A 13729-nucleotide genomic window follows, 5' to 3' on the forward strand; every position below is an offset into this window, starting at 1 on the left:
TTTTTTTACAGTATTTTTTTTTCTTTAAAGCTAGGCAATAAAAAAATAAATCTTAAACAGTACTTTTTATCATTTAGGAATTGAATAAAAAAGGCCTACGTAAACAAACTGAATGGGAGGAGTAAATGCAACGGAGTACCCGACATCTTCCGCCAAGATCACCTATATATAAGGACATAATAGTGAAAAGTCACTACACACCCCCGCCCTCCAATTTTTTGGAGAAAACTAGGGGACCCAGATGGGGTTCCTCTAGTTGTGGTGATTGTGGGGCCTGTTTACAGGTGGAAAGGGACACTACCTTTCACAACTCTGCCAATGATAGGGAGTTTAAGATAGTCCATAGCATCAACTGTAGGACGGCGTATGTGATTTATTGGGCAAAATGTCCCTGTGGGCTCATTTATGTGGGCCTCACTTCTCGTGAGTTGAGGGTGAGGATCCTTGAGCACATTAAGGACATTAAGAAGGCTGCTAAGACTGTTAAAATAGAGGAAATTGAAATGCTAAAGAACATCCCTAAGCATTTTAAGGAAAGCCATAATTGTAACTGGCGCCTCCTTAAATTTCGAGGCATTGACAGGATCTATTTGAGCCCTAGGGGGGGTGACCATAACAGGATTCTTGCACAAAAGGAGGTCAGGTGGATCACGGTGTTGGAGACGGAAAAACCTAATGGTTTGAATGACTTTATATCTTTCAAGCCATTCTTGTGAAGGTCTTTTCTCCCATGGAAAAATCTTTCCATTACGTGATCTGCTTGACAAGCCTTTTTCTCTTCCCCTACTCTCTCCGCTTTTCTGGGGGTATGGTGCTTTGTATTTTGATGGTTCGGTTGATGTAGGATTAGAATAGAGGACTAGTCATGAGGGTTAGGTTTTTGATATTTTTGCTTGCTGCTGATTATCTCATCTTTTAATCTTAATGGTCACTCACTAATACTATTATATATATATGCTTTTCTTTACATAGAATTTGTTATGCATCTATATCGAGCATTTGATGGGATGAAGTACATATATGGATTACATGGATTTAATATCGCAGAGCATGAAAAACGACTATGTGAAAATCATCACTCAATAAAGATAGAGACAGAGGACTGGATTTTGGATAAAATTGTTCTCATGAGATGGATCTTGTAATCTAACATGATATATATACATATCTGCATGTTTTTTATACTATATAGATCCTATCTTATTTTGTTTGTAAACACCAGGATCTCTTGTATTGATCAAACTATCTCTATCCTTTTATATGGGGATTACATTATATATAGGATCATATAGTCGCTACCAAATGTGGCTCTGCTATTTTCACCCTCTAATCTATTTGCTCGTTATATGTGCCATTACTTCTGCCCTTTTTCAAGATGGCCACGGGGCTGCACTGATGTCAGAGCGCGCTCGGCGCGTCGGAGTCTGCCTCTCCTCCTCGGCCGGCGCCCAATAGAGGGAGGTTTCCTTGCGCACGCGCAGGATCTCCTTCGGGGCGCCGGCTGAGGTGGATGACGCCGACTCCGCCGCGCGGTGTGCGCCATAATGGACTTCAGGTGGGCTTCACAACATAAATGGGTGACCCCGCAGCTACCCCAGCACCTCCTGACGAAGCAAGGGGCGAAATGCGCGTCGAGGTGCTGGGCGTTGTGGTTCACCAATCTGGATTACACTTTATCTTTTTTGCTCCGTTTCACCCTCCAGCTGTAACGGTAACTTTAATGGTTACCCAGATGTTTGGCTAAACGCCCCATTCTATGAGTGTCTTGAATTGCAATTACTTGGAGACATACTTATGTTATATAACATTAACTGTTTAACTCTGTTGCCACTCAAATCATTGGCTTTGGGCTTTGATGTGTGCCTTACATCATAATATGAATGCATTAGCACTTTACTTATGCTGTGGGGGGTCTTTCTTATGAATTTTTGATATCTAGTTATATATATATTTATATTGATCATATTGGTTCCACAACGCACCAGTTTGGTTCTGCATGTTTTTATGGGGTAGGGATTTTAATTGGTTTGTGAGCACCAGCACTTTATGTATTGTTATCCTTTTGAAATACAAAAAATGATATTTAGATATAATAATAAAAAATCATATATTCACACATGTGTTTGATACATTATTGTGGCCTTACAGGGTAGCAGCGCTCTCTCCTTGTCGGGGAATATGCATTAATTAGTGAGATCTGCTTTAACAAATATTTTTAGTTATGATATGGATCTGCATCCTTTTTTTTGGTTTAATATATTGCCATATAGGACTACACTTCATGAGCTTTCTGCATGTAAAGCTTTGCTATCCTTTTACTATTGCATGTATCCCATAGTTTATTATTATTTTATTTTTTTTGCTTTTAAATACAAATTACTGTTAGCAATGCCAATAAATTTGGCTCAATGCCTGTTACGGTGTATACACAGACCCAGGTCTCAGTCGCACACATATTTTCATACAACAAAATTAAACTGTGCAAGCAAAAATAATTGTGAAATCTACTTTAATTTATTCTTCCTGTTTCCCCCTTCCGACTGTTACCATACCTTTAACAAAGATGGAATGAATTATTTTGCACTGCTTTGGGATTAATCTGAAATGGTTTCCTTTCCAGTGTTACTTCCACTACAGCTGTGCTCTGTCCCTTTTCATTTTTGTGAGGGTTAGAGGGGAGTGGGGGGTTGGGGGCTGAGTTAAAAATTTTAGGCCTGCACAAACCAACATTCATATTCAAGCTGCATACTGCCAGCATCTGCTATTGAAGTCTAGTTCCAATTTACAATAAACAGCTTTTCCAGACCAGAACGCTTGAAATTCAGTCCCTCTTGACTGCTTTTCCTATTCAATCTCTCTGCACAGTATTTCAAGGAGAAAAATGTTCTGCCAATTATTACACATCTGGAAAAAATGCATATATAAGCTAAAATATACTCTGCAGAAAGTGTCTGCTTTTGGCGCATGGCAAAGCGGGATTTTATGGGCCACTGACAAGGTCAGAGTGTGCAAGCTATTCATTTTTATTCTTCACTTTTGCCTAAATGTGCACCTCGAATCTGAAATTAGTAGCAGGTGTCCCCACGTAATCTTGTTAGTGTGTCTAAAAAGATTACAATGCAAGCTATTAATAAACCTAATGCAATCCAAAACTATTTAACATTTTTCTTCCATGTTTCCATGCCACAACGAGATCACCCACATTTAATGTAAAATGCCACAATGCTGGACCTACCATTGATGTCTGTCGACTGCTTGGTACTAGTCCAGCTGCCCCATAATTTGAAGTCAGGCTTACAATGGGTCCATTGTGTGCCGCCCCCAGTAAACTGTGTATATCAGCAGGCATGCTTGTGGAAGGCCCTACTGCATGGTTCCGCAGTACGTGTATTGCATCATCAAGCCGATCTAGACGATCCTCCATCCGAGACTGCTGGGAAGCAATAAAAGGCAGTGAGTTGATAGTTGTTTGCTCTACTAGATTACATTTTTTTTACTATACCAGCCTAACAGCTCAGCAATGTCACGTCAGGCATCAGACGAAAAACTAGAAATGGAAAAGGCTGTAGAACTCTACGCTATACATTGCTCTCTGTGAATAATGTAGGTAGTAATGGGCGCAATCCTTCCTACACAAAACACCATGAAAAAACCCTACGCCTATAAAGCATGCAAATCATAGCCAGCATCATGAAATATTTAGAATGGAAAAATCTACTTGTAGTGTTTGAGTATTCACCACATTATTTCACTCCTCCTAGAGGGCAGACATACTTTTCAGGGCTCCATTCACATAGTGTTTCTGGTTTAGATGTAGCACAGAAAAGGTTTCTGAAAAATTAACGTTAAACCCATGCAGCTGGATACCATGCTGTAATACACGTCACATATAGGCTCCCATATTAGTGTCTTTGCAAGATGCCACTTTATTGAGGAGTTTGAAAACTCTTCATTACAGCTTAAGAAAATGCTGATGCATACCTCCCCAACCCCATGTGTACAAAAGGATACTCTTTTCATGTGTACCAAAAGGATACTCTTTTGGCACATGTGAGGTTAATGGGACTCTATGGTTGTAGTTGCAAACCAAAAACGCTATCTGAATATAGCCTAAACCAGTTTCCACGCGTGATAATATATTTAGTGCATGCAAATGTGTACAAATGTTTTTATGAATCCAAATCATCAAATGCGAATGAAACAAAAGCTTTTTGCTGGAAAATCAGGTAGATTGCTGGCCTTAGTGTACGTCAATATTTCCATAAAGGTAAAATACGAGGTTTCCAGCGTTAGTCCTTCAGAAGTATGCTCGTACCAGAGTACACTTAGATTTCACTATTAATGTGACCCCCTTTCATTTGTCCTAACTTTTCCTAACTAACACTACCACTAGTAATGTCATCGATGTCTTGCAGGTGTCTATCGTCAATCTGGATACTGTGGCTCGTATAGCATTAGCAACTAACACCTAATCATTAAGTAAGGGCAATATTAAGTGGAGAATAAATAAGGGTTTATTGGTATCACTGTATAAATGTCTGGATTGTTTTATTTGGAATCTAGCTTCTGGCTCAAAAAACCCCCCAAAAAACTACCGTCGAGTTATCCAAAGGGCTTATATTGTAGCAAAAGGCAAGAGCGATTCCAGAAAGATATGAAAATATAAAGCGAGGACTTAATTTTTCTCATTCCTTCTGGATCTAGAAACCCTCCATGTGAGTTTCCAGCTGACATGGAGCTGAATTATCTATCAATGGAATGTCTGTGTTGTTTTCTATGACCACAGGCCACAATGGTCAACTTTTCACAATATATTGTAAAATAATTCCAACTTCTTGAGCAGATAGGTCATTAGTGTTTACTGAAGCTTCAAAGACCATTTTTCACAAATAGTGAAGTATTTTATTCCCATCAGTGACCATGAAAAATTGTGTTCTGCAATTTGCACCAAAATGCAAAAAAGCTGCAATATTATGCTTTCCATGGATATACAATATATGCCCAGATACATATAGATATGCATGCAGTTACTACAACACTACACAAAATGATTGCAAAATCTGGTGATTAGTATAGCTATATATATAAAAAAATCTAAAAACATGCAAAGCGTGGGAAAAGTAAACTGCGAAAGGACTACACGGTCACAAAGTAAAGGCACCAGCTAAAGAGAAATACTACTACCTCACAGACATCCTTTAAGAATGACATAGCATCTTGCAAATGCTCGTGGAGTTGCTGTTCAACGCGATTTTTCTGGCAAAGTCAAGACAGAACAAGAAGCAGAGCAAAAGTTACGATAAATTAAAGGGCAGAGGAGGAAATAAGTGAAGTGCAAAACTGCTTGAAATGTTAGTCGCGTTAATGCAGAAGTCTGTAGAGAAAGAAAAAAAAAAATCTACAGATGGAAAAATCTTCATGGGGTGTATAAGTGACTGCAAAATAAAGAGTAAGACCTACTTCTCTGCCAAGCCTCTCAAACCAAGTAGGACAAATATTAGAAGTTGATTATTCAGAAAAGCATGATCTGTTCTACGAAATGCCTAAAAGAATGTACATAATGGCAATTTAAAGGGAATGTGTCAGTAAGTTCCACCCCCTGAAAGCATTTATATGTGCATGTAGCCCAGCAAACATTGAACTCATCGGTACCTCTACATTTTCATTCCACTGCGTGCATCTTGATAAATCTTAGGTTGCTTTCACACATCAGTTTTTTGCCATCAGGCACAATCCGGCAAAAACCTGAAAAAACTGATCCAGCGTCTGTTGCCGTCGGATCCGTTTTTCCCCCCGATAGACTTCTATTAGCGCCGGATTGTGCCGGATGGCCTTGCAAAATTTGCTTGTCCAGCGGCCGGATGGAACGCTGAGGGGAACGATTTTTGTCTCAAGCGAAAAACCGTATCGCGCCGGATCCGGCGTGTTTTATGATGGAAGCCTATAGACGCTGGATCCATTGTAATGCGGCAAAAAAAACAAAAACGGATACAGCCACCGGATCAGTTTTTTTGAACTGAGCATGCTCAGTATCACAACGGATCCGTCAAAAAACTGAAGGAACTGATGGAAAAAACTGATGCAACTGATCCGTTTTTTTGTCAAATCCGTCGCATTAGCTTTTTCACCGGATCGTGCCTGATGGCAAAAAACTGATGTGTGAAAGCACCCTTGGTTTTTTTGTGGTATGCGAGTTAAGTGCAGTGGGTGGGAGGATGCACTTACTAAACCTCTGCCTCCTCTGTGAACATTATTTGCGCCCCACTCTGCAGATCGCTAGCTGACTTTGCCTCAGATGTCAGGAAACTGTGCACTTTTGCAGATCAGCGGCCTTTTCACTTCAGTGAAGTAACTTGCTTTCCTGATAGTACAGGCGGAGAAGCCAAAAGGCAACTGATCTGTGCAGGTGTACAATTTCATGTGTGGTGTCCGACATCAGGAACAAAGTCAGCTGGTGATCAACAGACAGAGGCAACAATAATATTAATAATCAAGGAGGCAAAATTTCAGCAAGTGCATTCTCCTGCACAATGCACTTAGTATCTCATTTGTTTACAGCAAAAACTGAGGATTTATCACGATTAAGGCTGCTTTCACACTACGTTTTTTTAACATGCGTCATGAACGTTTTTTTTTTGCAAAAGCGGATCCTGCTTTTACAGCAAAAAAACGCATGCAAACGCATGTGTTATTTTGCAGGATCCTGTCACTTTAAGTTTATGGGCGGGCATTGGAGTCATGTGATCGGGAGTGAGGGGAATTGAACGTGACAGACTGGGAGCCGGCATCTAACAGCTGTGGAGGCTCGTAACCAAGGTAAGCATCGGGTAACTTGCTTGGATACGCGATATTTACATTGGTTACGAGCGTCTGCAGCTGCTAGGAGCCGGCTCCCTGCACACGTTACCAACGTAAACATCGGTTAACTAAGACCGCGGTTACCCGATGTTTACCTTGGTTACGAGCGTCCTCCGCTCTCAGGCAGGGAAGAGTGGAGAGAGAGGGAGGGGGAGGCAGGGAGGTGGAGAGAGAGAGAGGGAGGAAGGGAGAGAGGGAGGGAGGTGGAGAGAGGGGGCGGGAGGGAGGGAGGTGGAGAGAGGTGGAGAGAGGGGGAGAGAGGGAGGGAGGTGGAGAGAGGGGGCGGGAGGGAGGGAGGTGGAGAGAGGGGGCGGGAGGGAGGGAGGTGGAGAGAGGTCGAGAGAGGGGGAGAGAGGGAGGGAGGTGGAGAGAGAGACTGATCACCCGAGGCTGGTTCTGGGCATGCTCAGTAGAGCAAGCAGGATCCTGTCTATCAGCATGCCAGCGTTCACATACGTTTGCGTGCAGTATAGTCTGGATCCAGCAATTTGCAGTATTTGGACGCAGCTCAAAAACGCTACAAGTAGCGTTTTTGAAATAAGTTAAAAAACTGCAAGTCGCTGGATCCTTACTATAACGCATGCAAACGCAGGTGAACGCATGTTGACGCGAGTCCATTGCAAATGCATTGAAATGAAAACGCATTTGCACTGGATCCGTTTTTGCGTTAATAAAATGTTAATGACGGATGTTAAAAAAACGTAGTGTGAAAGCAGCCTTAGCCACAGAATGAAAGTACCAATGAAGTTATCAATGAGATACCTTTTTGCGGAGCTACATGCACATATAAATGGTTAAGCCGTGGGGGGGTCAAACAGAGACAGACTCCACATCATGCATGAGTATTCAATGCGATCAGAGTGAATTATAAAACTCATAAAGAACGTTGGTGCTACATAAACACTGCATTCATATCGGGCACTATATTTTTAAATGTGTTGGTACACCATAGAAATTACATTCAATATGCAATACTTAAAGGAAACCTGTTGATTCATGCTGAACCAACCCCGGGCATCATGATCAAACACTTCCTTTGCAATTTCAAGCCAGTATGTTTTACTTTGGAGTACTTCAATGTTTGAGGAAAAAAAAACAAACACATTTTTTGAAAAGCTAGTAGGGGACTATAGGCAGCAACCTTACTAGTCCGATGTGTTGCTCTACCGGCTTTTATCCAGTTGACATATACAGAGATCTTCCAGTCAAAGCGTTCAGAGTGAGGAGACGCTGACTGAGCATTGTATGGGGCTAAACAGCCGAGACACATAGTTATGACCATATGGGACTCATCAGCTGAGATATACTGTCTCTCAAACTATGGTTGCAACATACCTGGCTGCAATGGCAAAGCCAGTATCTGCTTTTTGATGCCAGTGGTTCAGGCAGCATGAATCTAATTACAAATACCCTTAAAATAAGTTGACCAAAATTATAAAAACATGGCTGCTTTAATTAAGAAATAGTGCCACCTCTGACTACAGATTAAGCATGGTATTGCAGCTCAGCTCCATTACTTTCTCTAAGAAAACAGCCATATTTTTCTGGTGACAAGAAAAAGGTGTCTCTACAATAAATGTGCTTAACTTCATTGGGTCACATAAGTTATTGCTAAGAACAAGTGACTTTAAGAATCAACCATTTGTGAAAAGAGGAGTTGGTTAGTAAGATGGTGTATTCCGCTGGCATAGTAAGCGTCATCTCACAGGTCAGATTACCGTTAAACTGTAGAAATTCTTTTCTATTAACTCATGCCGTATCACAGACCCGCCTGCTTTCTGCAAATTAGCAGTGGGTTTATGGAAGGATACTGGCCTCCCATAACAGTAATTTAGCAGCAGCTGTCTCTCAAATAGAGGCTTTGACGACTGGGAACAGATGGTGACAGACACACCCTATATGTTTTATATTGTTCACTCAATCCAGGCCATTTGCTTGCTAAGAATTTATCTGTAACATCATATGGTTGGTTTCCTCACTGAACGGACAGCTATGAAAAATTCAAGAACCTGAAAAGCACAGTTCGTGTATGATAACAATAGCATTTCCCTTACCAGGGAGTGAAGGGAATTTTCATAGCTGGGAGAAGAAGGTGTTTGTCCTCCTTGTCTAGACCACTGGTTGGCACCTGAAGAATAAAATATTGATGTCAGAGACTAAGAGCACTTTCTGAAAAGAACACTAACCACTTACTAGCAAAAGATCACACACAAAAAGTAAAGAGAACATCCGCAAAACACTGCAGAACCATACTACAGGATAAAACATTACAATGTATATACTATATATGTATATATTACACACACATTTCTTTTTCTGTTACTTGTTTTGCTACTACCCATTTGTAAAACACTCGAGAAGTATTTAAGACAATATGCTTGTGAATAGGTCATTGACGCCTTCCGATTAAGCGTCTACCAGCGAGGAAGACAACGTAAATGATTTATGTGCTCAGAATTCACTTTCCACATAACCTCACCAGATGAATAATGCAGAAACAACATTAATAAATTATGAATATACCACTGAAAATCAGAAAAGCACATCAAAGTAAAGGCCTATGGGTACGTTTCTTCAATCACAACTGTGCCTGGGAAAGCAGGAATATGTTTATTACAAATTCCTTTTTGGGTTTTCCACAAATGAATATCATTTGAAATGAACGCCCCGCATAAAGACAAGACATCTGCAAGAACTTTCATGCACGCAATTCAGAGAAAACACCAGAACAAATTTTACAAACACTTGGTGGTTACGAGTCCCCCTATAGTTTGTTCGGCATTGAAATTTGCGGGCGCACACACACACACACACACACACACACAGTATATATTGCGGCACAGAAATTCTGTGCCCACCGCCCCCAACACATAGGAAAGGCAGCAATGTAAAGAGCAATTGCTTCTGAAAACATGCCTTTGTGTGCCTCATTACATGGATGTGTTGATTCAGAAGCTCCGTTTGGCACGGCTTGTTTCAGCAGCTGCTGCCGCCCATCATTCATCCATTCTCTATGCTGTGCAAGTTCTAATTCATCACATCAGGTGAATCTTCCAAATCCATCACTTGGGATCAACTGACACACAAGCGCCAAAAAGCAGTTACACTTCATTTTTCCTGTACTCCATGGTTAAAAATATATAAAAAGTGGCACAGTTGCCCGAAGCAAAAACTAAGCCGCTGCTTTTATTTTACAAATTAAGCCTGAAGACAGAGCTAGAGACTGGTCAGTTAGGACGCGCAGCTGCTCCACTTCGGGCTTGCACTAGATTTTGATAATTTCTTACATATTGTATTCAATAATTTTTTGGAAAGTCATAACTGTAAAAGCACAGATCCATTGTAGGCAATGATCGTTTTACATTCACTGCAGGAACTGCTTAGAAGAGTTGTAAGATCTTCTGATAACTACTATGAACACGTAGGAGAATCATCTACTTTCATTACATGATTAAGATGTTAGGAGATGCGTCACCAACAAGGTGCTCTTGAAATGTTGGTCTAAGCTAATCACGATGTCCATTAGCACTGCCCACAGTCCTCAGGCCCACAGCCTGGTCCGTTAAAGGTCAAGGGATCGGAGGTTGGTGTGGACTTGATCAGGATACATGACAACAAGTCGTGAGACCATGAGATTGTGGTGCTAAACTGTGACATCCTATATAATGATTTCCTACGGTTCAACCTGCAAACTACCATAACACAGAAGCAAAAATGTTTCCAGATGTGTGGAATTTTCTGTCGCTGGTCACGAATGACTCACTTAAGTTGATTGTGACGTCTCTGAAATTTTGCATTTATTTTCCTAATAGCAAAACAGCAGCCCTAATATAACAGCAAGTCAAAGACAAGATGCACAAATGTTTTTGGTGGCGTGACTTGTCTGAGATTAGCTGTCAAAGGATACATTGCCCAAGTCTAATACTGACATGAAAAATATTTATTGCAGTGTCTGAAAAGGAAACAATTGGTCAAACTATTAGGGAAATTGTATTGATAAAAATAGTTGAAACTAATGTGTTTAAACACAAAATCTACAGGCCAGAAAATATCCTCTACATGATATTAGTAAAGAGACCATGCTGGATCTAACCCTTATGGGATATTTCCCACATTTCCCATCAGACTCTCGCCTACCTTACCAAGCTTCAAAACCTGAATACCCACCTCTTCTGACAAACCTACAACCTGCCGTAACCCTCAGTCTGATACAGCGCCGCACAATCAGCTCTACCCTAACCTACTGTATCCTCACCTATCCCTTGTAGACTGTGAGCCCTCGTGGGCAGGGACCTCTCTCCTCCTGTACCTGTCTGTGTCTTGTACTGTTTATGATTATTGTACTTGTCCCTATTATGAATACCCCTTTCACATGTAAAGCGCCATGGAATTGATGGCGCTATAATAATAAATAATAATAAATAATATTTGGACATCTAAATGTATTGTGAAAAATAAGAAAATAAAAAACTAAACATTTATGTAGAACCCACCAATTGTTAGCATCTCCGTTATTTATGACATTTGATGATCAAATAAATCCAGTGCCACAAAATCAAGTAATGTAATAATTGATGATAAGCAGGCGATAATCATAGGGCCACTGTGCTGGAACCGAACCGTGACACAGACTGAATTGTAAGAAATTGCTAGTATAACGTCTACATTACCAAAAGTAAGAATTTAAGGATCACAGGATCAGAACATCTGAACCTAAGCTGACAGGGCTTCAACGTGGGACACAGGATGATGCTCTTAACTTAATTACAACTATTTGCTTACCATAATTTGATTATAACGTAAATCTTCACGTTTGAATGCAAGTAATGCTATTAATGCATTAGGAAGGAGTCATGTTACATCACCCTGAAGTTAATGATGGCTGTTTCCTTATACAATGGAAAAAAAATGTCAATGGGGCTTTCTGTGGCCTGTCTAGTAGAACAGCTGTTCACATTTTACTAGACAGCTGAAGTGGGAGTGCGGGAGCAGCCAGTCACCCGCAGTTCATTATTCATACATCAGATAACTATCATACTCGCAGCCATTCAGGACAGCTCCCAAGTTATAAATAATGAAGAATACACACAATTAACTGTGTCACTTCCAGGAATGACAATGGTTTAAGAATCAGAGAAATGAAAAAGTATGACAAAAACAGAATTCTACAGTTTATATCTACGCACATATTACCACCACACATCAACAATGTGATCAGTAACTGCACAGTATGACTGTAGAGATTGCAGAAATTAGAAGCAGCTTGGAAAATCAGCTCTTTTTCAAGGACTACATTGGTGCTGGGAGTTTCCAGAGACGTAACATGAAGAGTACTTGGATTTTGTATTGCACCATCTTGTCTATAACCTGCCTTATATCACGTTTCTCGCTCTCAGATTTGTCCAGAAATGTAGCCAGTTTTCTCATAAGCGTGAAGTGTGACCAACAAAAGACAAACAACATCTAGGCAATCCACACTAAATACAAGGTCTTCGGGATACTTTTAGGATGCTTCTATAGAGGGCTTATGTATTACAGGCTTTACGGGGCAGCAAAAAAAAAAAACAAAAAACAAACCTACAGATTTGATTGGGGAAATGCCAGATTTCCTGCAGATTTCCTCCAAAGCAATAATTAAAGGATCTGAGCGTGCAATCTGCAGTAAAAACCTCACAGCATCAATGGATATGTTGCAGATTTCACATATACAGGAGATATCACTATGCAGTATTGATTTTTGCTCTGTGGATGCGATTTCTTAAGAAACTGGAACTGTTATATGCAGCCGATTTTCAACTGTGGAAAAGCTGCTCAATATCAGTCCCATGTAGCTGCAGCCCTATGTACGTAGGAATTATGGCAATCATTCATATAAGCATGTAGGCTACATAAGGTAGCAATTAACACTAACTGCAAAATGACTGAGATTGATAAAATCTTATTCACACAGTGCACTATTTTCCTTGTTTTTTTCCCATGCAGTTTGTCAATTCTCTTGGTGGTTTTACTACAGGTTTTCACCCTATTAAGATCAAATGTGGGTTTATCAGTAAAGATGAGCAAATAGATTAGCCAGACCCTGGTCCAACTGCTATACCAGTGTTACATGGCCGCTGGATAGGAGCCCTGAAATCTCGGCATCCCCATCACCTCTATTATATAGCACTCCTGGTGCAAAGTCATGCTGCAATATCATGTCAGGTCTACAAATCAATGAGGTGCTGGGGATTATAGGCGGTAGGTGGCAGCTCGTAAGGCGCTCATCCTGCGGCTATAGAATACTGCCATGGCTGCTGGACCAGGGTCCTGCAAATTTTTAATAGCAAAATAATATTAAAAAAAAACACAAAAAAAACACACACAATTTCTGCTGTGGCTTTCTGGCTATAGTCTGAGGTTTTCATGCAAAAAAACATGAAAAGCTACATGTGAACACTCCTTAATTGTTTAAGTACAATATGCCAGAACAATTTTCACATTTGTTATAACACTATTTATTCCAACACTATAAAAATAATAGAAAGTTAGTATTTGGTTAATAAGAATTAAACTCTACCTGGAAGAGGAGACGGAGACCCAACAGGGGTTGAGGGATTTGATGGAAAACTACTGCTGGTGTGGTCAGGAGAATAAATCTATGAGAAAGCACAAGGTAGGTTCTTGTAAAATAAGATTTGCATGGCTTGAAATTGAAGCTGTGAACAATTTTCTTAAATTACTTTATGATTTAATATATTTTGACATATTATATCATAGAGGTCCTTGCAGCAGCACTAGAACCTTATGTATGAATCCGACCGTAGATATCGGCACAGACAAGTTCCTGAATGTGAAACGCACAGTAATAGTGCCGTCTTTCACTATGGAGACC

General features: G+C 40.4%; 1 protein-coding gene across 9 annotated transcripts in view; it reads right to left on the minus strand.

Moving 5' to 3' along the window:
- The window catches only part of TCF12 (transcription factor 12), a 296535-nt gene that overhangs the window by 20526 nt on the left and 262280 nt on the right, over positions 1-13729 (minus strand). For 3 of the 9 annotated variants that reach the window (XM_075345736.1, XM_075345739.1, XM_075345742.1), the window contains 4 exons: positions 13415-13493; positions 8913-8986; positions 5182-5256; positions 3236-3433 (listed from right to left, as the gene is read on the minus strand). In XM_075345736.1, the coding sequence (XP_075201851.1) occupies positions 3236-3433; positions 5182-5256; positions 8913-8986; positions 13415-13493 (426 nt within the window). The remainder of the gene's footprint in view (positions 1-3235; positions 3434-5181; positions 5257-8912; positions 8987-13414; positions 13494-13729) is intronic. The other 6 variants (XM_075345737.1, XM_075345743.1, XM_075345740.1 and 3 more) reach the window with 4 other exon arrangements.

This window comes from Anomaloglossus baeobatrachus, chromosome 4, assembly GCF_048569485.1.
Source record: "Anomaloglossus baeobatrachus isolate aAnoBae1 chromosome 4, aAnoBae1.hap1, whole genome shotgun sequence".
Classification (NCBI taxonomy): domain Eukaryota; kingdom Metazoa; phylum Chordata; class Amphibia; order Anura; family Aromobatidae; genus Anomaloglossus; species Anomaloglossus baeobatrachus.